Source organism: Bos mutus, chromosome 28 (genome assembly GCF_027580195.1).
Source record: "Bos mutus isolate GX-2022 chromosome 28, NWIPB_WYAK_1.1, whole genome shotgun sequence".
Classification (NCBI taxonomy): domain Eukaryota; kingdom Metazoa; phylum Chordata; class Mammalia; order Artiodactyla; family Bovidae; genus Bos; species Bos mutus.
The window spans coordinates 39,595,492-39,618,271 of NC_091644.1; the positions used below are offsets into that span (position 1 = coordinate 39,595,492).

The 22,780-nt window shown below is 41.2% G+C and overlaps 1 protein-coding gene across 1 annotated transcript in view; it reads left to right on the top strand.

The window, feature by feature from the left end:
• Positions 1 to 22,780, top strand: part of PCNX2 (pecanex 2) — a 311,350-nt gene that overhangs the window by 124,371 nt on the left and 164,199 nt on the right. The window contains exons 16-19 of the mRNA XM_005891898.3: positions 3,950 to 4,059; positions 5,514 to 5,610; positions 19,245 to 19,337; positions 20,117 to 20,267. Coding sequence (XP_005891960.1) covers positions 3,950 to 4,059; positions 5,514 to 5,610; positions 19,245 to 19,337; positions 20,117 to 20,267 — 451 coding nt within the window. The remainder of the gene's footprint in view (positions 1 to 3,949; positions 4,060 to 5,513; positions 5,611 to 19,244; positions 19,338 to 20,116; positions 20,268 to 22,780) is intronic.

Here is a 22,780-nt window from a genome sequence, read left to right on the forward strand (position 1 = left end):
TCAACATTCATTTATGATAAAAAGCCTCCATAAAGCAGGCATAGAAGAAACATACTTCAACATAATAAAAGCCATATATGATAAACCCACAGCAAACATTATCCTCAATGGTGAAAAATTGAAAGCATTTCCCCTAAAGTCAGGAACAAGACAAGGGTGCCCACTCTCACCACTACTATTCAACATAGTTTTGGAAGTTTTAGCCACAGCAATCAGAGAAGACAAAGAAATAAAAGGAATCCAGATTGGAAAAGAAGAAGTAAAACTCTCACTGTTTGCAGATGATATGATCCTCTACATAGAAAACCCTAAAGACACCACCAGAAAATTACTAGAGCTAATCAATGAATATAGTCAAGTTGCAGGATATAAAATTAACACACAGAAATCCCTTGCATTCCTATACACTAACAAAGAGAAAACAGAAAGAGAAATTAAGGAAACAATTCCATTCACTATTGCAACACAAAGAATAAAATACTTAGAAATAAATCTACCTAATGAAACAGAAGACCTATATATAGAAAACTATAAACACTGGTGAAAGAAATCAAAGATGACACAAATAGATGGAGAAATATACCATGTTCATGGATCAGAAGAATCAATATAGTGAAAATGAGTATACTACCTAAAGCAATCTATAGATTCAATGCAAACCCTATCAAGCTACCAACAGTATTTTTCAGAGAACTAGAACAAATAATTTCACAATTTTTATGGAAATACAAAAAACCTCAAGTAGCCAAAGCAGTCTTGAGAAAGAAGGGAATTGAGGAATCAACCTGCCTGACTTCAGGCTATACTACAAAGCTACAGTCATCAAGACAGTATGGTACTGGCACAAAGACAGAAATATAGATCAATGGAACAAAATAGAAAGCCCAGAGATAAATCTATGCACCTATGGACACCTTATCTTTGACAAAGGAGGCGAGAATATACAATGGAGAAAAGACAATCTCTTTAATAAGTGGTGCTGAGAAAACTGGTCAACCACCTGTAAAATAATGAAACTAGAACACTTTCTAACACCATACACAAAAATAAACTCAAAATGGATTAAAGATCTAAATGTAGGACCAGAAACTATAAAACTTCTAGAGGAAAACATAGGCAAAACACTCTGACATAAATCACACAGGATCCTCTATGACCCACCTCCCAGAGTAATGGAAATAAAAGCAAAAATAAACAAATGGGACCTAATTAAGCTTAAAAGCTTTTGCACAACGAAGGAAACTATAAGCAAGGCAAAAAGACAGCCTTCAGAATGGGATAAAAAAATAGCAAATGAAGCAACTAACAAAGAATTAATCTCAAAAACATACAAGCAACTCCTGCAGCTCAATTCCAGAAAAATAAATGACCCAATCAAAAAATGGGCCAAAGAACTAAACAGACATTTCTCCAAAGAAGACATACAGATGGCTAACAAACACATGAAAAGATGCTCAGCATCACTCATGATCAGAGCAATGCAAATCAAAACCACAATGAGGTACCATCTCATGCTGGTCAGAATGGCTGCCATCAAAAAGCCTACAAGCAATAAATGCTGGAGAGGGTGTGGAGGAAAGGGAACCCCCTTACACTGTTGGTGGGAATGCAAAGTAGTAGAGCCACTATGGAGAACAGTGTGGAGATTCCTTAAAAAACTGGAAACAGAACTGCCATACAACCCAGCAATCCCACTGCTGGGCATACACACTGAGGAAACCAGAATTGAAAGAGACACGTGTACCCCAATGTCATTGCAGCACTGTTCATAATAGCCAGGACATGGAAGCAACCTAGATGTAGATCAGCAGACGAATGGATAAGAGAGCTGTGGTACATATACACAATGGAATATTACTCAGCTATTAAAAAGAATGCATTTGAATCAGTTCTAATGAGGTGGATGAAACTGGAGCCTATTATACAGACTGAAGTAAGTCAGAAAGCAAAACACCAATACAGTATATTAATGCATATATATGTAATTTAGAAAGATGGTAACAATGACCCTATATGTGAGACAGCAAAATAGACACAGATATAAAGAAAAGACTTTTGGATTCTGTGGGAGAAGGCAAGGATGGGATGATTTGAGAGAATAGCATTGAAACATGTATATTACCATATGTGAAATAGATTGTCAGTCCAGGTTTGATGCATGAGACAGGGTGCTCAGGGCCAGTGCACTGGGATGACCCTGAGGGATGGGATGGGGAGGAAGGTGGGAGGGGGTTCAGGATGGGGAACACATGTATACCCATGGCGGATTCATGTCAATGTATGGCAAAAACCACTACAATATTGTAAACTAATTAGCCTCCAATTAAATAAATAAATCTTAAAAAGAGAGGATGTCTGTCCTCCATGTCAGGGGTGTGTGTGGACTAAGAGGAAGACTTCATGGGCATGAAGAGCGGGTCAGCCCGAGAAAGAAGGAAGGACCCCTGTCCCTGCGCATGGGAAAAGGGGAGTGAGAGGGCACTTTGCTGACTCCAAAGGGAAGAGAAGAGGAAGGCAGAGAATGCTTTTCTCACTGCTCTGGAATTCTTTGGCAAACTTGATGGGAAGAATCAGGAAAATAACAGGTGAAGCCCTGGAGCCTTCAGGACCCCAGAGACGCCCTGTGCCAGCCCTGAAAACACTGATCTGAGAGCTTGGAGGAGCCCTTGGTGGAGACTGGACACCTGGAGGTGGGTCAGTGGCCTGCCTTGTCTCCTGACTGCTCCGCTACAGCTCTGCAGCCCCTGAGAGGCTGGGTGCCTTCAGTTCCTTCTAGATGCTGCTCTCCAGGTGCTGGACCTTGGCTGGGGCGGAGACAGAAGGAATGCATTTTAATGTCTAGGAGGGAGAGACCTGTGAAACTGAAACCCTTCTCTGTACCTGGTATAACATTAACCCCTTCAGCCCATCTGAGTAGTTACAAGTATAATCTGAGCACACTTGACTCAGTCACTTGTATTTTTGATTTTAAGCAAAATGAACAATTTGTCCTTATCAAATAAGGCACTCGGTGAGTTAAGGGATCAAAATCTTCAGGGAGCAGTCTTGGAGTCCTTTCCTCGGTCCAGCTTTTGGAAGCCATCAGCAGATTCTCTTGGAGGCTGAAAAGGCTGAATATACAGAGGTTTCCTTCCTTGTGTAAAATACATGATGCTTCTATAAGGAAGGAGACCTCAGTCCCAGATCACCGTGCTGCTCACAATGGGAACACATATTCCCTGCGTCTCCTCTTTGCCCTGGGTGCAGTGCCTCAGTTGTTGGCATCTGGGCTGATAATCCAATTAATTGTGAAGTATCTTGCTGTTTTCCTTTCGAGCCATTTTTCTCTTCACTGAGGCTCAGTCCACTAGTTGATTTGGTTTCTTATGCCATATTGACACATCCACAGGAGACACAGATTTAATCCCTGGGTCGGGAAGATCCCCTGGAGGAGGATCTTGGCAACCCACTCCAGTATTCTTGCTTGCAGAATCCCATGGACAGAGGAGACTGGTGTGCTACAGTCCATAGGGTCACTAAGAATTGGGCATGACTGAAGTGACTGAGTTCACATGCACTCCCTCCCTTTTAAACCATTGATTAAATAAATATTAATAAATATAATCTCTATAGTTATTAAGTATTGTATTGAATTCAAAAGTAGCAACATGTGATTAATGTTCCATCTTATAAAAATCCTGTACTTAATTTCATTAAAGATGAAGTTAATATATTCTTATAGATGTGTACAATTTCTTTGAAATGCCCCCTCAAAATCAATGCTGGTACATTCACAGGCAAGATTTCCAGGAGCCATCAGGTGCTTGCCTGTCCACTGGTGGAAATGATCCCAGAGTACCATGTCTATCCAGCTGGACCTTGGGGGGGCTGGCTATGTAAGTTCTGGAATGCGATCCTGTTCTTCCACACCCAGCCGTGGAATGACTTGGCTCTCTGATCTTTTGCTCAGGAACCCTGGAGCACGCAGCACATCCCGGCGCTGTTCTCAGCTTTCTGTGGCCTCTTGGTTGCACTTTCCTACCATCTGAGCAGGCAGAGCAGCGACCCCTCAGTGCTCCTGTGAGTAACACACACACGCACACACACATACACACATACATACACACACACACACACACAGAGCTGTCCACTAGCCCTGCAGCATCACCCTCTCATCCAGTGCTCAGGGTGCTTGAACTCTTTCCCTGTTAAACCGGCTGGTCCCTGGGTGATGGTGGGAGAAACCCAGGACTAACCAGAAATGAATGAAAACCAGAGGTCAAGTTCAAGGACACACTGAACCTTGGCCTTGGTGCTTTTGGAGTAAAACTCACAAAGCCAGGGATAGATATCCTCTTGTACCCGGGCACTGTCTTTGACTTCCCGTGGGGAGTTGTGTGAGAGGCACCAACCTTGACAAGTAGTCTGTCTGAGTCCATGAAGTGGCATCACTGCCTTTATACCAGGACTATAAAGTCTACCCTGGGGAGACTAGACTTGCATCTCTAGAAGGAAAGGTTTTGTTTTGTTGCTTTTTGTTCTTAGTATGGCCAGTGCCCTCTGGATTTAAAGTGAAGTCTGTGCCAAAGTTTTAAAATGTGTTTAATAATAACCCTTAATCACTAGAAAATATACCTTCAAATCTTTCCTTTCTTTGTATCTTTTAAGTCTTTGATAAATATGCACTTTGGACCTGAAAACCCTTCAGGTGATGCCATCATTTCGGGTACCAGTCAGTCAATTCAGTGAGGTAGCAACCATCTCATTTGACCACATTTACAGGAGATGCAGAGACCTAGATTCGATCCCTGGGTAGGGAAGATCCCCTGGGGAAGGAAATGGCACACCCACTCTAGTATTCTTGCCTAGAGAATTCCATGGACAGAAGAGCCTGGTGGGCTACAGTTCATGGAGTCACAAAGACTTGGACACGACTGAGGGACTAACACAAGGGAGATACTGACTTAAGTTATAAAAACGGATATAAGTGTTTTGGGGGAGCAGAAAAAATGATAATTTTAGGCTGTCAGGTGCAGCAAGATGTAAGACATGGAAAATCGGAAAATTTAAATATCATTTGCACAGATTTTCTTAACAAATATTTTACCATATTGAGGCCTGGCTGAAATAAAGAATCTCTGTGAGCTTAGCTAGCTCAAGTTGGTCAATGGTACCCATACCTGCTGTGGACAGCTTTAATCTGGATGGAATTTGAAAATCCACCCATTGTCTTTGTGATCACCTGCACACACTCCTCTTTTTCTACATTATGAACAATTTAAAGGAGAGAACACTGGCTTTTTCCTTTGTGAGTGTGAGATCAAAGGTGAAGCTGTTTCCCTCAGACTTTGAAATAGGCACATCTTTTTTTAGACTAGAGCAGTATTTCTTGAATTTTAATATGATGGGAATCACCTGAGGATCCTGTTACACTGCAGATTCTGATTCAGGTCTAGAGTTGGGCCCGAGATTCTGTATTTTTTTTAAGGGACATATTTTGAAAAGTAAAACCTGTGTATTTTTTCCATTTTCAGGTCCTTTATTCACTGCAAATTGTTTCATAAATTTTTACATCAAAATCTAGAAGAGTTAGCTTCAGACCCTCTGCCCATGAAGATGAAAGATTCCGTGGTAAGATATTTGTGCTGTGTAATGTATGAGGGAGCATCACTTGACTTGGTGTGGAGTAGACTGTTGAGCCGCCTGCTCAAGGAAAGCAGATGCTGTGCACACCTGCCACAGGTGTTCACTTGATCTAATGCAATTTGCCTGCATATTCAAATGATCCACCTTCAGACAGCTCCACGCACTACAGGCCCCAAATAGCAGGCAGCATGGGCATGAATAAAGCTTGCCCATTAAACGTCCAGCCAAACTGCATCCTCTCTGCACCTTCTGCCTCTGTCTCCTGCTGACATTCTTTCCTGTGTATTTTGATTCAAGGTTGACATCTGCGCATCCTTTGGGAGGGACCCTTGGGCTTTAGGCTTATGGCTAGGATGTTGGGGGCTTTCCAGGTGGTAAAGAACCCACCCGGCCAATGCAGGAGATGTAAGAGACCTGGGTTCTATCCCTGGGTTTGGAAAATCCCCCAGAGGAGGGCATGGCAACCCACTCCAGTATTCTTGTCTAGAGAATCCCATTGACAGAGGAGCCAAGGTGGGCTATGGTCCATATGATTGCAGAGTCAGACATGACTGAAGTGACTTAGCATGCATGCTAGGATTTTGTGGAAGAGGCCGCCGTATTGGTTGGAGCACAGAAGAGGAAAAAGAAGGAGGAAATGAAGGAAGAATGAAAATAAAGGCTGTAAAAGAATAATATTGCTTCTTTGTTCACCAGGAAAATGGCTTGGGGGCAGTTTCAAACACCCTTTGAGCAGGTGTATCTCTTTGGTATCAACTTACAAACCTTAATAGTTTGAAAAGCAAAGCTCATTGATTAGATAATCTCCCACTTGAGTACTGAGCTTGGAGCAGTCTGCTGCCTCCCAGTCTTGCTTTTCCTGTATGTGTTTTTTTTATTTGTTTTTTTCTTTAGGAATAACAGATCAAACGAAAACCATTTAATGGGATATTGATTGCAAGCTCCTCCAGCCAGGAGATGAATCTCATTTGTCCTGGTCTCTGGGCTCTAGTCCATGGGAGTGCAAAGAGTTGGACACAGCTTAGTGACTGAGCACGCACACAGGCACCACAGCACCAGTGCCTCAGGCCTAGGGGGTGCTCAGTGCGTTCCACTGAATTTAGATGAGTTAGATTGCAATTCACCATTTTGAGACAATGTGCAAGAATTATAGCCAACACGATAGCATTTAAAAGAATTCATACTCAGACCTCTGTGTCTTTGAGTGTGGTTAGTGTTCAAGCTAAAGCATTGAGCATTGGTTACCGCAGGGAATCAAAACACAAATCACTTACTAGGAATAAGGGTTTGTTAATTATTGAATTTAATGTTTACTTCCAGTTTTACTGAGATATAATTGACATTCAGCACTGTGTAATTGTGTCATTAATTTTAGGGCTGAGACACACGTAAAAGTGGGGGGTGAGGTGAAGCTTCCGGGACTGATGAGGGGCCAGCAAACAAAGAAAGAAGACACTTGACATCCAAATGTAGTGTCAAGAACCAGACCTCTATTATTTATATCAGGAAAATTACAGGGATGAGATCAAACTCACACTCCCAGGTTAGTTTCTATAGAAGTGGTAGGGTGGCCTGAGTCAACCCAAGAGTTTCCCATGGATATCTGTGAAATAACTCTCCCCCCTTGGTTTCATGAATGATGAAGATGTTTTCTGATTTATTGCAGTAAAACAATCTGTGAGTTACAATGAAATCCAATGAGAAATTTGCCTAGCATACACAGATAGCATTTCATTAGTATGATTAGCTGTGATGGGTTAGGTGTTGCCTCACTTGATTTTAGTATTATTTGAAATGCTTCATACAATGTAGAGCACATAACTTGTAGGTGATTTAATATGATGTGTGTGTTCATGTCTCTGAAAATATTTCTCATCTAATTATAATATTTTAAAGGGACTTTAAGATTCAGCTTTTATAGTTTTTTTGTGATGTAATACCATTTATTTCCTAGTGCAAGGAAATTTCCCTCTTGATTTTGTTTCTTTATGTCTCTCTCTGGCTGCCAACTATGGGGTCGCACAGAGTCGGACACAACTGAAGTGACTTAGCAGCAGCAGCTGGCTGTCTTATTCTCTTTCTCTTTCCCTATGCCTGTCTGTCTGTCTGTCTCTTTCTCTTCCTTACATTTTAGTTTATATGAGAAGTCCCTAGGAAACATGATACTCTCAGTTTTCCAGCCCTTCCTCCTATTCTGATTCACTTGGCCTGGGGAATCTACAGGTTATGAGACTGTCCACCCAGGTGATTTTGATCAGGTGCCCTACAGGCTGCTTTAAGGGACACTGATCTAGAAATGGAGATACCCAGAGCTCTAGCAGTGGGTTTACTCCATATGAGCAACACAAGTTATGCTCACAGTTTATTACCACAATTCAGTAGTTAATAAAATGTAAACTTTCCCAGAGTGGTTTGCCTGGTTAGTCTTTTTCCGTATGCTTCGTTAGCATGGTCTTTCCATTTTTACCCTCATTTTCATCACTTTCAACATTTTTTCCCATCACATTCAGATTTGTTACTTTTATGACATCTAGAAACAACAAACAAAGTTATCTAAATTTTATGTATGTTATCCAGACTACTTCTTTTAAACAGTTGGTTGTATCATCTCGGTCTCTTGAGTCCAGTGCTGTCTAAATCTGCTGGGTTTCTAGTGTTGGACCAGGGCTTCTTAAGTTTCTTTTTAAAGGTTTGGGGCATGAAGTGCTACATAAAATGCCACAGTGAATTTAAAATGTTCTGAGATCTAATATAGTTATTAGCTAAACACATATGAGTTCATCATTAAAATAGGCAACAAAACTTTGAGTGTTGTTTTAGAAGTTCTGGCAAGTATAGGTCCTGAAAGAGAAAAAAAAAAGTAGGTTATCAATATATTATTATATGCATGCAAAATGCATAGAAAGCTTATGTCAACTATGATAAGAAAATTCATAAATACCACCAGAGACATAAATGGTTAGAAAAGCAAAAGCATTCTAACACATTAGAGGTAACCGAAGAAGACATGACGAAAACATGATTGAACTCACAGTAGTAACAAAACATATCAGTTGATAATAGAAATTATTTTAACAAGTAGTATCAGAAATAGAGGAAGCTACAGCAGTCTATTAAAATGTAAATGAAGTCTGAAAGTGGTGATAAACAGATATAACCTGATTTTTCATGAGAAGCCTGAAATTTATTAAATGTCAAATCTTTCTAATAAATTTATGGATTTAATATAGTTCAAAAGAGTTCTAAAGGAATTCTATTCAAAACTTGGGGAAATAATTCTAAAGGTTCATTTAGAAGTGTAGAAGTTAATAATAGTTTTAAAAATCTGAAAAAGAAGAATAAGAAAGGAATTTAGCACTTTGAGGTGTAAGAGTACATTATAAAGATTGAGTGATCAGAAAAAAACATGCAACTAATCCAAGATTAGAGGGTGGGATTAGTGAATCAGTTAAACACAGAGAGGTGACAAATTATTTATATGACTGTGTGATGTGAGAATTAAATGTCACAATCAAGAATTGATTGTTCAATGTATGATATTAAGGTAGTTGTTTAGCAATGGGAAGGAAAAGAGAATTGTATGTGCTAATCCCTCTTTAAACACTAAAGTAAGTTAGAGAGAGGGGAAGAGGGATCAAATGAGACTTTCCCATCTCTGATATTATGGCAGACTAAATTATTACAATCACATCCTGTTGATTACTACTGAAAATTCTGAATAAAATATAAAAAACTTTTTCAGGAGGATGGGACTAACACATACACTCTACTCTATAATAAATAAGACAGATAATAAATAAGGATCTACCATATAGCACAGGGAATGATACTCAATAATTTGTAATAATCTATAAGGGCAAAGAACCTGAAAATGAAGATTTATATAAAATAAAATCACTTTGTTGTACACCTGAAATTAATGTGACATTACAAATTAACTATATTTCAATAAAATAAAAGGAAAAATCTTTCTCAAGTGTGACTAAAAATTTGTTGAAATAATAAGGAATTATTAAGTCAGATGAATGAACAGGGAATCTTCACATCTACCTAATCAGGGGACATTGAGCCTCAGTTTTCAGCCCTCCAGCTGCGGGGAAGAGAAGTGAAAGCCTGCCAAAGTAGCCACAAAGGGGAGATGATTCACTCATCATGCTGGAACACCAAGCCCACACTGAGCGGAAGGGTGAACCAGAAGGAATCTGTTCCACGCTCCGCTCTGCCAGGGGAATGAAAGCAAATTCTCTCCAGGATTGAACTTAACAGCAACAAAGTAATCATTTCCATGGATTTTCAATACCAATTCTAACATCTGAATTGCACAGTTCAGTTCAGTGGACCAGTCATGTCCGACTCTTTGTGAACCAATGAATTGCAGCACGCCAGGCCTCCCTGTCCATCACCAACTCCCGGAGTTCACTCAAACTCACGTCCACTGAGTCGGTGATGCCATCCAGCCATCTCATCCTCTGTCGTCCCCTTCTCCTCCTGCCCAAAATCCCTCCCATCAGAGTCTTTTCCAAGGAGTCAACTCTTCGACGAGGTGGCCAAAGTATTGGAGTTTCAACTTTGGCATCAGTCCTTCCAAAGAACACCCAGGACTGATCTCCTTTAGAATGGATTGGTTGAATCTTCTTGCAGTCCAAGGGCATCTCAAGAGTCTTCTCCAACACCACAGTTCAAAAGGATCAATTCTTCAGCACTCAGCTTTCTTCACAGTCCAACTCTCACATCCATACATGACTACTGGAAAAACCATAGCCTTGACTAGACAGACCTTTGTTGGCAAAGTAATGTCTCTGCTTTTCAATATGCTATCTAGGTTGGTCATAACTTTCCTTCCAAGGAGTAAGCGTCTTTTAATTTCATGGCTGCAGTCACCATCTGCAGTGATTTTGGAGCCCAAAAAAATAAAGTCTGACACTGTTTCCACTGTTTCCCTATCTATTTCCCATGAAGTGATGGGACCGGATGCCATGATCTTTGTTTTCTGAATGTTGAGCTTTAAGCCAACTTTTTCACTCTCCTCTTTCACTTTCATCAAGATGCTTTTGAGTTCCTCTTCACTTTCTGCCATAAGGGTGGTGTCATCTGCATATCTGAGGTTATTGATATTTCTCCCAGCAATCCTGATTCCAGCTTGTGCTTCTTCCAGTCCAGTGTTTCTCATGATGTATTCTGCATATAAGTTAAATAAGCAGGGTGACAATATACAGCCTTGACGTACTCCTTTTCCTATTTGGAACCAGTCTTTTGTTCCATGTCCAGTTCTAACTGTTGCTTCCTGACCTGCATACAAATTTCTCAAGAGGCAGGTCAGGTGGTCTGGTATTCCCATCTCTTGAAGAATTTTCCACAGTTTATTGTGATCCGCACAGTCAAAGGCTTTGGCATAGTCAATAAAGCAGAAATAGATGCTTTTCTGGAACTCTCTTGCTTTTTTGATGATCTAGTGGATATTGGCAATTTGATCTCTGGTTCCTCTGCCTTTTCTAAAACCAACTTGAACATCAGGAAGTTCATGGTTCACGTATTGCTGAAGCTTGGCTTGGAGAATTTTGAGCATTACTTTACTAGCGTGTGAGATGAGTGCAATTGTGTGGTAGTTTGAGCATTCTTTGGCATTGCCTTTCTTTGGGATTGGAATGAAAACTGACCTTTTCCAGTCCTGTGGCCACTGCTGAGTTTTCCAAATTTGCTGGCATATTGAGTGCAGCACTTTCACAGCATCATCTTTCAGGATTTGAAATAGCTCAACTGGAATTCCATCACCTCCTCTAGCTTTGTTCGTAGTCATGCTTTCTAAGGCCCACTTGACTTCACATTCCAGGATGTCTGGCTCTGGGTCAGTGATCACACCATCGTGATTATCTGGGTCGCGAAGATCTTTTTTGTACAGTTCTTCTGTGTATTCCTACCACCTCTTCTTAATACCTTCTGCTTCTGTTAGGTCCATACCATTTCTGTCCTTTATTGAGCCCATCTTTGCATGAAATGTTCCCTTGGTATCTCTAATTTTCTTGAAGAGATCTCTAGTTTTTCCCATTCTGTTGTTTTCTTTGCATTGATTGCTGAGGAAGGCTTTCTTATCTCTTCTTGCTATTCTTTGGCACTCTGCATTCAGATGCTTATATCTTTCCTTTTCTCCTTTGCTTTTCACTTCTCTTCTCTTCACAGTTATTTGTAAGACCTCCCCAGACAGCCATTTTGCTTTTTTGCATTTCTTTTCCATGGGGATCGTCTTAATCCCTGTCTCCTGTACAATGTCACGAACCTCCATCCATAGTTCATCAGGCACTCTAGCTATCAGATCTAGTCCCTTAAATATATTTCTCATTTCCACTGTATGATCATAAGGGGTTTGATTTAGGTCATACCTGAATGGTCTAGTGGTTTTCCCTACTTTCTTCAATTTAAGTTTGAATTTGGCAATAAGGAGTTCATGGTCTGAGCCACAGTCAGCTCCTGGTCTTGTTTTTGCTGACTGTATGGAGTGTCTCCATCTTTGGCTGCAAAGAATATAATCAATCTGATTTCAGTGTTGACCATCTGGTGATGTCCATGTGTAGAGTCTTCTCTTGTGTTGTTGGAAGAGGGTGTTTGCTATGACCAGTGCCTTCTCTTGGCAAAACTCTATTAGCCTTTGCCCTGCTTCATTCTGTATTCCAAGGCCAAATTTGCTTGTTACTCCAGGTGTTTCTTGACTTCCTACTTTTGCATTCCAGTCCCCTATAATGAAAAGGACATCTGTTTGGGGTGTTAGTTCTAAAAGGTCTTGTAGATCTTCACAGAACCATTCAACTTCAGCTTCTTCAGTGTTACTGGTTGGGGCATAGGCTTGGATCACCGTGATATTGAATGGTTTGCCTTGGAAACGAACAGAGATCATTCTGTCATTTTTGAGATTGCATCCAAGTACTGCATTTGGGACTCTTTTGTTGACCATGATGGCTACTCCATTTCTTCTGAGGGATTCCTGCCTGCAGTAGTAGATATAATGGTCATCTGAGTTAAATTCACCCATTCCAGTCCATTTTAGTTCGCTGATTCCTAGAATGTCAGCATTCACTCTTGCCATCTCCTGTTTGACTATTTCCAATTTGCCTTAATTCATGGACCTGACATTCCAGGTTCCTATGCAATATTGCTCTTTACAGCATCGGGCCTTGCTTCTATCACCAGTCACATCCACAACTGGGTATTGTTTTTGCTTTGGCTCCATCCCTTCATTCTTTCTGGAGTTATTTCTCCACTGATCTCCAGAATCATATTAGGCACCTACCGACCTGGGGAGTTCCTCTTTCAGTGTCCTATCATTTTGCCTTTTCATACTGTTCATGGGGTTCTCAAGGCAAGAATACGGAAGTGGTTTGCCATTCCCTTCTCCAGTGGACCACACTGTGTCAGACCTCTCCACCATGACTCGCCCGTCTTGGTGGCCCCACATGGCATGGCTTAGTTTCATTGAGTTAGACAAGGCTGTGGTCCATGAGATTAGATTGACTAGTTTTCTATGATTATGGTTTGTGTGTCTGCCCTCTGATGCCTCTCGCAATACCTACCATCCTACTTAGGTTTCTCTTACTTTGGACGTGGGGTATCTCTTTATGGCTGCTCCAGCAAAGCACAGCTGTTGCTCCTTACCTTGGATGAGGGGTGTCTCTTCACAGCCTCCCCTCCTGACCTTGAACATGGAGTAGCTCCTCTCGGCCCTCCTGCACCCACGCAGCCACTGCCCCTTGGACTCAACCCCATCAATTTATGAATATAGTTTAAAGTTGCTGCCAACTAGAAATCACTCATGACAAAGCAAAAACAAAAATACATGAATCCTCTATAGAGGATTCCTTCCTCCTCAGTCTCCCCATATTCCCAAAACCGTTTTTCTAAGGGATGTGAGCAGGTTCTGATAAAAATTTAAATCTACACAGAAAAACAAAGAGCCAGAAGAAATAGATTTTCAATCACTTCAGATAGTAGAATTATCAGATACAGATTTTGAAACAACTCTACTTACTATATTTGAAGAAATAAAAGGGTTAATATTTAACAGGCTTCCCTGGTGGCTCAGCTGGTAAAGAATCCACCTGCAACATGGGAGATCTGGGTTCAATCCCTGGGTTGGGAAGATCCCCTGGAGAAGGGAAAGGCTACCCACTCCAGTATTCTGGCCTGGAGAATTCCATGGGCTGTATAGTCCATGGGGTTGCAAAGAGTCTGACACAACTGAGTGACTTTCACTTAGTATTTTAAACCATAGAAAGTATTTAAAATGGTCCAGTATGTTTGAAAGAGAACCCAAAATACCTAAACAAAGTAAAGCAATTAAAGTAAAACACACACACACACACACACACACACACACACACACATGAGAGATTAGATACCTCTGAAGGGAGAATTAGTATCCTGAACGAGCAAGACAGAAGAAAGTATCCGAAATTCAACAATGATAGACCAAAAATTAGGATATATATATACAACAGATGCAGAGATGTGACAATGGAATAAGAAGATCTAATGTATCTATATATCTCTCTGTCTATATATATAAAATCAGAATTCCAGAAAAAGGGGAGAGAGACTGAAGCATAATGAATGTTTGATGAGGTAATATCTGAGTATTTACCATAACTGATGAAAGACCCTGATCAGAGATTTAAGAATTCTGGTGAATCACAAGGAGGATAAATTAAAGAGGAACACACACTGAGCAGACTGTAGTGAAATGCAGTACACCAAAGACACAGACCATCTTACATTTGTTAAACAAAATGAATAGATTACATTCAAATGAAGGACAGCCTGAATGCTACCTTACCAAGTGGAATAGTAGAAAACAGAAGACAGTTTGATATGTTTAAAGTTCTGTAAAGCAAGTAACTGGCACACTAGAGTTTGATGCCCAGTGAAAATATCTTTCAAGAATAAGGAAAAAATAAAAATATTTTAGAAAAATGCTGAGAGACTCTCAGGGAATGTAATTCTGAAAGATAGTCTTCAAGAGAAAGTAATCTCTGATGGTCTAATTTATAAGAAAGCACAAAGAGAAAAGAAAGTAGCAGATGTGTTAGTAAATCTAAGTAAATTTTAACTGTATAAAACCGTGGTGAGTGTATGGTTGGCTTAAAAAATGTGAAATATAATTGACATATGTGACTACAGTAACATATAAGTTTGGATGGGAAGGGAAATGGACACCAGGACTTGTTAAGTTCTTTGTATGTCCAGGAGATGAATTAAAATACTGATTAAATTTAGACTGTGATTATTTAAGCTTGCACAATTGATTGTTTAGTATAACTACTAAAGGACTAGAAACAGAGCATGTAAGCTCCAACCCTGTATGAAAGGAAAAATAGAATAAAAAATGGTTTTTACTAAGTAGAAAATTATAATAGGACTCTTTTGTCACATTGTCCTTAAAAATCCATTTCAGATGGAATTTTGCACCTAAATATTGGATGACAAACCCTGAAAGCGCTTAGAATCATAATAAAGGAGATTAGCTTTATAATATCAGGGTACAGAAAAAGTTTTAACAAAACTTCAAATTCATTAAAATTATCACTTTTGATTTATCAAATAATACTTTCTTCAAATAAGACTTAAAAATATAAGCTACAGAATGGGAAAAGATTTTTAAAATATGTACAGTTGATGAAGCACTAGTGTTATGATGAATATAAAAGTCCCATAAATTATAAGAAAACCAGATATCTCAATTAAAAATGGGCAAATCTCAATGGCCAAAACATGACTACATATGCAGTCTAATTAATAATCAGGAAATTCCAAACAAGTTATCATTTTATACCAACCAGACTGACAAAAAATTGAAGCTCTCATGATACTGCTGCTGCTAAGTCGCTTCAGTTGTGTCTGACTCTGTGCGACCCCATAGACAGCAGCCCACCAGGCTCCCAGTCCCTGGGATTCTCCAGGCAAGAACACTGGAGTGGGTTGCCATTGCCTTCTCCAATGCATGAAAGTGAAAAATGAAAGTGAAGTTGCTCAGTCGTGCCCGACTCCTAGCGACCCCATGGACTGCAGCCCACCAGGCTCCTCCGTCCATGGGATTTTCCAGGCAAGAGTACTGGAGTGGGAAATACATATCTACCCTAGAGCAAATCTTGCACATTTGTACACAGAAGATTGCTCATCATAGCATTTGTCATAAGAACCCCAAACTGAAGCTGCTGGAAATTCCACCTACAGTAGAATGGCCTTTGTTGCAAAGGAAAATAATTTACTAGAGCTATAAACGGTGAATTTTAACCACTTAAAAAGTAGCCATTTATATTTGCCCATTTTTAATTGAGATGTCTGGTGTTCTTATAATTTATAAGATATCTCTGATAGCTCAGTTGGTACAGAATCTGCCTGCAATGCCAGAGACCCTGGTTCACTTCCTGGGTGGGGAAGATCCACTGGAGAAGGGCTAGGCTACCCACTTCCATATTCTTGGGCTTCCCTCGTGGCTCAGTTGGTAAAGCATCTGCCTGAAATGTGGAAGACCTACGTTCGATCCCTGGTTTGGGAAGATCCCCTGGAGAAGGGAATGACTACCCACTCCAGTATTCTGGCCTGAGTCCATTGGGTCACAAAGAGTCAGACACAACTGAGCGACTTTCACTTCACTGTATTCATCATGACTCTAGTATTGAGCAGAGGAAACAAGATACAAACGTATACATACAGTGTGGTGCCATCTATCAGATAAAAATAGGCAAACTCAGCTGCTTATTCTTTGCATTGCCTTTCTTTGGGATTGGAATGAAAACTGACCTTTTCCAGTCCTGTGGCCACTGCTGAGTTTTCCAAATTTGCTAGCATATTGAGTGCAGCACTTTCACAGCATCATCTTTCAGGATTTGAAATAGCTCCACTGGAATTCCATCACCTCCACTAGCTTTGTTTGTAGTGATGCTTTCTAAGGCCCACTTGACTTCACATTCCAGGATGTCTGGCTCTAGGTGAGTGATCACAGCATTGTGATTATCTGGATTGTGAAAATCTTTTTTGTACAGTTCTTCTGTGTATTCTTGCCACTTCTTCTTAATGAACTTCCAGATGTTCAAGCTGGTTTTAGAAAAGGCAGAGGAACCAGAGATCAAATTGCCAACATCTGCTGGATCTTCGAAAAAGCAACAGAGTTCCAGAAAAACATCTATTTCTGCTTTGTTGACTATGCCAAAGCCTTTGACTGTGTGGATCACAATAAACTGTGGAAAATTCTGAAAGAGATGGGAATACCAGACCACCTGACCTATCTCTTGAGAAACCTGTATGCAGGTCAGGAAGCAACAGTTAGAACTGGACATGGAACAAAAGACTGGTTCCAAATGGGAAAAGGAGTACGTCAAGGCTGTATATTGTCACCCTGCTTATTTAACTTATATGCAGAGTACATCATGAGAAACGCTGGGCCGGAAGAAGCACAAACTGGAATCAAGATTGCCGGGAGAAGTATTGATAACCTCAGATATGCAGATGACACCACCCTTATGGCAGATACTGAAGAGGAACTAAAAAGCATCTTGATGAAAGTGGAGAGTGAAAAAGTTGGCTTAAAGCTCAACATTCAGAAAACAAAGATCATGGCATCCGGTCCCATCACTTCATGGGAAATACATGGGGAAACAGTGTCAGACTTTATTTTTTGGGGCTCCAAAATCATTGCAGATGGTGACTGCAGCCATGAAATTAAAAGACGCTTACTCCTTAGAAGGAAAGTTATGACCAACCTAGATAGCATATTGAAAAGCAAAGACATTACTTTGCCAACAAAGTTCTGTCTACTCAAGGCTATGGTTTTTCCAGTGGTTATATATGGATATGAGAGTTGGACTGTGAAGAAAGCTGAGTGCCGAAGAATTGATGCTTTTGAACTGTGGTGTTGGAGAAGACTCTTGAGAGTCCCTTGGACTGCAAGGAGATCCACCCAGTCCATCCTGAAGGAGATCAGTCCTGGGATTTCTTTGGAAGGTATGATGCTAAAGCTGAAACTCCAGTACTTTGGCCACCTCATGTGAAGAGTTGACTCATTGGAAAAGACTCTGATGATGGGAGGGATTGGGGGCAGGAGGAGAAGGGGACAACAGAGGATGAGATGGCTGGATGGCATCACTGACTCAATGGACGTGAGTTTGAATGAACTCCGGGAGTTGGTGAGGGACAGGGAGGCCTGGCGTGCTGCGATTCATTGGGTCACAAAGAGTCGGACACGACTGAGCGACTGATCTGAACTGATATTAGGTATGAATATGCAGAAATTGAAATGTCAGTAACTTGCTACTAATTTTCCATCACAAAAAATTGTGTAGTGAGCAGGCACAAAGGAAAACAAAGCAAAGTTAGACCAAGGAATGTTACTAATACTGCAGATACATGGAACATGGCCTGTTAGCTCGGTAGGGTACAATGTTGGCTAACTGACAGAGCTAAAAGCAGTATTAGGGGATCATTAAGTTTTTTCTTTCTACAGAATCCAATTAACTGCAGTACATAATTACTGAACATATTAAGGTATCACATTGTTATCTGAAAACTCTAAAGTCATCAGTTTAAATATATCAATATATCATATCAAAAAGGAATTGTGCCTCTTAAATAATTATTTTGAATGTTACCTGCCAGAAAATCATATAGAATATACATCTATTTCCCCATCGCCTCCCTTCTTTTCTTTCTGTACAAACCATATGCCTGTTTACCTACATTCCCTCCTTCCCTTTATCTTTTCCTGTCTTTTTAAAATTAAAATGTGGAGTTTCTTGCAAGTCATGCTGCTGGTTTTCTGACTGAATTGTCATCCAAAGTGACAGGAAGAAATCAGGAGGACAGTTAAATGCAGTAAAAATGACCTGAACCATCTGATGAAAAATCTACATGGTTTGGTTGGGATAATCAATAATACAATGAAGAGATCCACTCTCAACATCAATTTGCCAATTAGCTGCTAAAGTTGCTTTCCACTTCCTATCTCAAAAGTTTACAGTTCACACTTTACCCGTCTTTATTAGACCTGGGCATCTTGCATCTGATCTGTGATTGTCAAGAAGAACTTTATGCCTCTTACACGTGTAGAAAATCTTCTCTCCCTGGCTAGTGGATGGGAGCATGCTGCTGCTAAGTTGCTTCAGTCGTGTTGTGTCCGACTCTGTGTGACCCCACAGATGGCAGCCCACTAGGCTCCCCTGTCCCTGGGATTCTCCAGGCAAGAACACTGGAGTGGGTTGCCATTTCCTTCTCCAATGCGTGAAAGTGAAGTCACTCAGTCGTGTCCGAACCTCAGCGACCCTATGGACTGCAGCCTTCCAGGCTCCTCCGTCCATGGGATTTTCCAGGCAAGAGTACTGGAGTGGGGTGCCATTGCTTTCTCATGGCAGTCTGCATTTCCTCTTGCCCCCTTCTGCCTTAGTTTCCCTGATATTCCCCACATGGGAGGTGCTGAATGGTCCATGCAACGTGTGCCATTGGGAATAGATCAGGTAAGTGACGGTCTGAAGATGAAGTGTATCCAGGGGTTAAGATCCTGTCACCCGATTTACCTGGTGACCCAAGATTGCTGAGAGAAACACAGACGAGCAAACTGTACAGTTGTTTTCTGTTTACAGAAGGATATCTTAAAATCGGATCTCATCATCTGCTCGGTGGCTGCTGTTCTGTCCTTTGCAGTCAGTGCCAGCACTGTGTTCCTGTCCTTGCGAGTATGTATCCATTTGGCTTTGCACTCTTCCCCTCTCCTCATTGTCTGTAATAAACAGAGCCCACTGTGCAGCTCCAGGCTACTGATAGGTTAGTGGAGCCAGAGAAAGAATAGCAAAGAATAGAGAGCGTGGAGGAATATATCCAGGTGTGTTGAGTTATGTCTGAGATGAGTTTTGGCCCACAACACAAAGTTGAGTCACATGTTTTACCCCTGCTGTTTCCCATCCAGGGAATTGTTTGGCTAGCATATCTTGTAGAATCCACCATGAGGATGGTCAACAGTCATAAAACAGGACCACAGCTCACTGCTAAGAGTGGAGAAGGGAGGACTCACCAAATCAGGAATGAGATGGAAGTCACAGAGCCAAAAAGATTATCGGAACATAATTTTCAGTTGGAAAAACAACAGTATAGTGAGCCAGATGGGATTTCTGGCTAGAGGTTCTCGCGGACATTTGCTGTCTCACTTTTCTATCAGTGAAGAAAAGTCTGTTAGCTAAATTTGTTATTCTCCATCTCATCTTTAAAAAAAATAACAACAAGCAAGAAAAAGTATTCTAATGGGCAGAATATCTCAGCCTTTTGTGCACTCCGTCTTGGTGGTTCTCAATGCAGAGACCAGTTTCAAGTGCTGCGGGAGAAATTTTCAGAGGCCTGAAGAAAGAGCTGAGTTTGGCTGTGTGTGCTTTAGGAGGAGCAGGGAAGGTTCTGGATTATTGACAGGCATCCTTCCCCACGCTTCCAGCTACACACTGACTCTTATCTTCTTCTGTTGCAGCCTTTTCTCAGCATTGTGCTCTTCGCCCTGGCTGGAGCCGTGGGGTTTGTAACCCACTACCTGCTCCCCCAGCTGCGCAAGCATCACCCGTGGATGTGGATTTCACACCCCATCCTTAAAAACAGAGAGTATCAGCAACGGGAAGTGAGAGGTGAGTAAGGTATCCCTCATACAAATAGGGTGTGGTGAGAGGTCTGCTTTATACTGAGAGTGTGCACAGCTGTGCAAATGCACTTAGTGCTGTGGAAATGTACCCTTAAATATGGTGATGTACGGATTACTTTATGTGTGTGTATTTGTTGTGTTAGTCACTCAGTTTTGTCCAACTTTTTGCAACCCCATGGACTGTAGCCGGCCAGTCTTCTCTATCCGTGGGATTCTCCAGGTGAGAATACTGGAGTGGGTTGCCATTCCCTTTTCTAGGGGATCATCCCGACCCAGGGATCAAACCCAGGTCTCCTGAATTGCAGGCAAATTCTTTACCATCTGAGCCACCAGAGAAAAGTGTATTTCACTGCAGTAGATAAAGGAGAGCATGTGTACCTTGAAGTGTACATTAATGTTCCCGGAACAAGAAAGTTGAAGTGGAGTGAATTAGAAGTCTGTTTTATGAAAATGATTGGTTGTTATTATTGAGGAAAATTTCATTTATATCATTCAGACCTGAACGTTATACTGTTCCACTTTCAGCTTATGGGGGACCAAGAATAGAATCACTCAATTTGCCTTGTCATCTTCCACAGAACCAGAGGTGGGATGTAGCAGAGGCACCTTTGAATTTTGATCCATGAACCCTTGAAATTTTGTTGAATTTGCAGTGCTCACCTAGAACTAGACCCACAGCCCGACCTGGACTTGACTGAGCAGTTTCCATGGCTGACTCTGGCCACCATTAAGTAACAGCCTGGTCATTACATTAAGTAATGACCCTAACAGTGTTTGAGCTTCTAAGTAAAACAGTCAGAAATTTCCCTGGTAGGTCTCTCCAGGCTCTGATTGAACAGATGGCAGATGGATTGATTTATCCCCATTTTTCAGATATATTGGGCACGGTTTATAGCTATAGTTTGTAACTAACCCATGATGCTAAGTCTGCACAGAACCATCTAGCTCACTGGAATTTCTGCATTGTTAAATGAGTCATCTGGTCATCTCCACCTTCAGACAGGAGGGTATATGAGTAACACCAAGGTTTGCTGACTCAAACTCATAGTTTTCTGACTCAAGGTTTGCTGGACTCCGCCAGGTTTGTCATCAATAACTCCAGTAGACTAGTACTGAAATGATTTAGTGTTGTTTCGAAGACTCCTAAGAACTCAGGTACCACAGTCCCATATGTTTCCATTGCAGAAAGAATTTAGCAAAAGGCAAAGAGGTAAGAAGTGGTTTATTAGAATAGGATGCTTGTGAGGGTTACAGGTGAGTACGCGAGAGGATGCCATGGCCAGAACTTACTGGGCTACAGTTTTAAAGTCAAAGGAAAAGTGGAGAGGGTAGAAGATCTTTGTTATTCTTGAGTAGATGCCATGCTTCCATCATCAGTTCCTCCCGCAGGTTGGGCAGGGGAGTTTTCTTGTCCCTACTAGGGACACAAATGATTGCTTTTTGTGTGTACAGAGAGCACAGCCTAACTTTCTGAGCTCCCTGGGCAGGATGTGGGTCTCAGGCCTCCATTGTTTTATTGTTTGGGGGCAAGTCTCATGATTCTGTTGTGTGTTTTTGCCGCTGAGCAAGCCTGCTTGGTTTTGTGGTTAAGCAAACCTGCGTTCTTGAGTGATTGTTAATTTACAGGGGTCTCCCATATTTTTTTACTTACAATCCCCTAGTGAGATTAACCATTTAAGTACCCACTACATCTCTTCACTCTTTTCCTATCAGTGTGACCAAAGTAAAAGGGCAGAGGGGAATTAATTTAAGAAGAAATAAAATAATCACTTATGATGCTGCCAGGAATAGAGACCATGTCTGAGTGGCTGCCAGCAGCTGCCTTAATTTGAAACAGTGACATCAGTAAAACGGGGTTTTGCTTAGAGGAGAGACATGGCCTAATGGACCTGCTGCCAGCATAGGGTTTAGAAGGCAGTGGAGGCAGTTCAGACTGTCCTGCCTTTGGGTGTTTATTATTCCCACTTACAGCACCAGTGGCTCGCCAAAGATCAAGCTGCATAATACGGTTTTCAAATGCTGTATTCAATCTTGTGTGCTGCTGCTGCTACATAAATGCAAATTACTATCAGTAATATAAAAATTGAAGGAAGATGAGCTCAGAGTAGGTGCAGGTGATAATGGTCAGTTCACGTTACATCCACCTAGACAGAAAGTGAAGGAAGGTAGCAGCGTTGGTCAATCAGTCATGTCCAACTCTTTGCAACCCAATGGACTGTGTAGCTCACCAGGCTCCTGTCCATGGAATTCTCCAGACAAGAATACTGGAGTGGGTTGCCATTCCTTTCTCCAGGAGATCTTCCTGACCCAGGGATCAATCCCAGGTCTCCCTCATTGCAGGCAGATTCTTTACCGTCTGAGCAGTCCATCCAAACCAGTGTCTGCATGTGGGTCAGTCAAGCAACATGAAGAAAAGACGAGTTTCTTTAGGACTTCTGCAGTGTCAGGGTCGCATTTGCCTTTCGTTTCCTTAACTTATTATTGAAAGACTAGGTTTTG